Consider the following 3,954-nt stretch of genomic DNA (forward strand, 5'->3'; position numbering starts at 1 on the left):
ATGCAAGAGCGGGTTCGTCTTGACGTCAATGTCAAAGTACGAATGTTGGAGCGAGAGCACTTGGAGGTTGGCGCTGAAGAGCGACCCCGCCAGCATCGTGGCCGCCATCGCCTTGAGCTTGGGCGCCATGAGGTAGAGGTACCCGAGCCAGAACGTCACGACCAAAACGACGAGGAGCGTCGGGAAGATGCGCCGGACGCGCCGGACGTAAAAGCCCGCGTACGTAAAGCTGCCGCGCTGGTGCTCTTTGAAGAGGATGCCGGAAATGAGAAAGCCGGAAATGACAAAGAAGACGTCGACACCGATAAAGCCACCGGGCAAGAACGCCGGGTACGCGTGGAAGACGAGAACAGGGACCACCGCGAGGGTTCTGAGGCCGTCGACGTCGGGGCGGTATGTGTGCGGTGTCGGCGACACGTCCGGCGCCGGCAGCGAAGCGTCTTTTCCTTTTAAAAGACCGTGCGACTCCTCGGGAATCGCGATCGCGTCCGACATGCCAGGGTCGAGCTCGCGGACGAGAATCACGGTATCGTCGCCTCTTGGCGAAACGTTTGGTTCTTGTTCTGATCTTCTATCTTGCTCGGCGCTTCGCGACCACGGTGCGGCCTCTTGGTGCAGTTGACGGAGGCAACGTGCTTTGGTGCGCGCACTACCCCGCGCTCCTCACAGAAGCCCGCCGCAAGACCACGAACGCGACTCGCTTGACGCTACGGCTTGCCTCACGAGCGCATGAGGAAGTCCTCCACCTTTACATTGTATCATTGCATGTTAATTACTCCTTTCAACAACAACAGAGGCAACGCAAAGTGACCGTTGACGGGCAATGACGAGGATTAAATTCGCTCGGTCGGGCCCCTCTGCAGCACGAGTACAGCCCGTTGATCAATTTATGGACTCCTGTCTGAGGGCACGTTAGACATCCAAGACCGCCATGATCCAAGGAATGCTGAGTACCTCGCAGTCGATGAGATCGAAGACGACGTGGCAGGTCTCGGCGTTGATGTTGTCTCGTGACGATGCAGGCGGCATAGACCGCCAAAGACTTCGTTGGAAGCGCGGGTCCGAGCTTTTTTCAAGTTTTCGTGTCGGGTCGTCGACGCCGAAACCTGCTGCGACTGCAACCGTTGGCGAGACGAGGGCCGCTTTTCGCTCAAGGTGAGTACAGCACTGCTGAGGGAATAGCGCAACCACGCAACCACGGATTCTTGCACACCGCGAGGAGTTGATGTCCAAGGCGCTGGAACTGCCACAACATATAAAAACGAACCAGTACATTGGGCTCTGCATCGTACTCCTCGGCAATGACGCCCAACTGGCTCGTCCCGCTCGACGGGTGCTTGACGAATACTGCCAGCGACATCAATTATATTTTTGGGTCCAAACGTGTGCAGCGGGTGCGACGGTCAACTCAAGTCGGCCGCAGTGAGCGTCGTGATGGGGGCTGTTGGCAACCACCACACCAACACTGCATCCCCAACGTCGTGTCCCGAGTATTGCTGGTTGCAAATCGAGATTAAGTGGCTCGTTATTGGCCGTCGACGGCCACAATCCAGGCGCCCGCGCAGCCATTCGTGCGTAGCCTGCACTGTAAGTGTAATCACACCAAACGGCCACACAGTGCAAGGCATTATCATACATGGGTTCGGCGTGAGCCATGAATTACAAAACCGATCACGATCACGCAGGGGGAGCTCCAGGGAGGATAACTCGCAGCTTGCAAGGATATTATTGTCGCGCTCTGTAGTAATATCTTTCTTGGTGCCAGCCGGCGACAAGGAACGCGTCGGTGCTTGCATCCTATTTGGCCATAAAGACTATGTATGCACGCAGCAGCTCGGACAGCGCTCAGCTTTGTCGGAACGTTAACCGTGTTCGTGTCGTGCGTATTCTAAGGTATTGCAGCTATCGTGAGCATCGAACCACCAACTGCTGTACTAGAACCGGTTGTACATTATGCAATCCTGAATGCGACACATACTGTAGTCGTGCCTAACTGGCAGTACCTCATGGGTTACAAAAGTATAGCGACGCGCTATCTTGCGGACACGGCATACAGTTCTCAGTCCAACGTGTCTGCCATGCGTTGAGCCGTGTGCGGGGTGGATGTCGCTTGGGGGCACTAAATCATGTACCGGTAGGCCATTGGGTATGCCGGTAGGCGATCCTATTAAATTCGCGACACTTTAAAGTGGCATGCATTCTCGAGTGGACCTTCGTGCCTCAGCGATAGCACCGATGCGATCTGACTCGACCAGTTTACAGATACGAGGGGCCCAATTTGTGGCTTGTGCCTGTCTGGACGATGAGTCAAACGGGCGTCAAACGTGTGGTTCCCAGTGTGATCGGGCATATGTTTTTTCCGAAACGCTTGCATTCCACCCTGTCACGCTGTGCCCGCGTCTCCACACCATTGAACAACCGACAAGTATGTGGTGTTTTCACTCGCACTAGAATTGCAAACAAAGGCTAGAGTAGAATGTACACTTGAAGGGGAACGGAATCAACACTACCTATGGTTTTTGTCCGAGGTGGCTGGTAGGTGGAATGGACGACCGTTACCAACTGTATTACAGTACCAGTACACCCACGCACAACAGAAGGGCGATAGAGGTGTAATGGACAGCTGCTGCAACTCTCTTGGAGATGGGAATTTTGGACGTCGGCGGCGCGTTCTTTCTCGACACACATGGGAATTGATTTGTCATAGCGCTGGTTTACACCCAGCGCTGTTTACATTGCCGCGCCAGGAGCTTGCCACCAGCGTTCGATCAAATATTCCCTGCGAAGTTTGCAGAATTACATGGCCAAATTGGATACCTATGGTACCTACGCGATGCATGGTCGCGCAAGTTGATCAAAAATTCGTCTCGTGTTGGTAGCTCTCTTTACTGCCAATGAACTTTGGTCATTTTCACTTTTGCTCATGAACAGTCAATCGACGCCATCGACAACACCAGAGACACCACGCGCAAAATCACCGGACGAGATGACCGTTGCTCTAGACGCTTTGCTGCCGGCGCCGGACGTGTCGCCGACACCGCACACATACCGCCCCGACGTCGACGGCCTCCGAACCCTTGCGGTGGTCCCTGTTCTCGTCTTCCACGCGTACCCGGCGTTCTTGCCCGGTGGCTTTATCGGTGTCGACGTCTTCTTTGTCATTTCCGGCTTTCTCATTTCCGGCATCCTCTTCAAAGAGCACCAGCGCGGCAGCTTTACGTACGCGGGCTTTTACGTCCGGCGCGTCCGGCGCATCTTCCCGACGCTCCTCGTCGTTTTGGTCGTGACGTTCTGGCTCGGGTACCTCTACCTCATGGCGCCCAAGCTCAAGGCGATGGCGGCCACGATGCTGGCGGGGTCGCTCTTCAGCGCCAACCTCCAAGTGCTCTCGCTCCAACATTCGTACTTTGACATTGACGTCAAGACGAACCCGCTCTTGCATCTCTGGTCGCTCGGCGTCGAGGAGCAGTTTTACATCTTTTGGCCGCTGCTCGCGTCTATCGTCATGCGTCTGAGTTACCGCAAGGCGATCGCGCTGCAACTGACCGTGCTGGTCGCGAGCTTTGCCACCAACGTTTGCTTTCTCGGCTACGATGGCAACAACAAAATGTCGTTCTACATGCCGCTGAGCCGGTTTTGGCAAATGTCGCTGGGCGGTCTCCTCGCCTACCTCCACATGCACGGCGTCGCCATCACGAGTCGTTGGGGACGCCATTGCGTCTCCGCCGTCGGCTTGGCTTGCGTGCTCCTCGGCTTGCTTTGCATTGACGAGACGAGCGCGTTTCCCGGCTACTATGCGCTGCTCCCGACAATCGGGGCGACGCTTTTGATTGCCGCCGGCGCCGACGCAAGTGTCAACACATACCTTCTCAGCAACCGCGTCGCCGTCTACGTCGGCAAGATCAGCTACTGCCTCTACCTCTGGCACTGGCCGCTCCTCGTCTTTGCGATCGA

The 3,954-nt window shown here is 55.9% G+C and overlaps 2 protein-coding genes across 2 annotated transcripts in view; one reads left to right on the plus strand and one right to left on the minus strand.

The window, feature by feature from the left end:
- SPRG_22345 (hypothetical protein) overlaps positions 1-495 on the minus strand; it is a gene marked incomplete at both ends in the record, with an annotated part of 2,046 nt that extends 1,551 nt beyond the window's left edge. The window contains one exon of the mRNA XM_012354122.1: positions 25-495. Coding sequence (XP_012209512.1) covers positions 25-495 — 471 coding nt within the window. The remainder of the gene's footprint in view (positions 1-24) is intronic.
- Positions 496-2,986: 2,491 nt separating this feature from the next.
- The window catches only part of SPRG_21478 (hypothetical protein), a gene marked incomplete at both ends in the record, with an annotated part of 2,254 nt that continues 1,286 nt past the window's right edge, over positions 2,987-3,954 (plus strand). Inside the window, one exon of the mRNA XM_012354123.1 lies at positions 2,987-3,940. Coding sequence (XP_012209513.1) covers positions 2,987-3,940 — 954 coding nt within the window. The remainder of the gene's footprint in view (positions 3,941-3,954) is intronic.

This window comes from Saprolegnia parasitica (assembly GCF_000151545.1).
Source record: "Saprolegnia parasitica CBS 223.65 unplaced genomic scaffold supercont2.146, whole genome shotgun sequence".
Taxonomy (NCBI): Eukaryota; Oomycota; class Saprolegniomycetes; order Saprolegniales; family Saprolegniaceae; genus Saprolegnia; species Saprolegnia parasitica.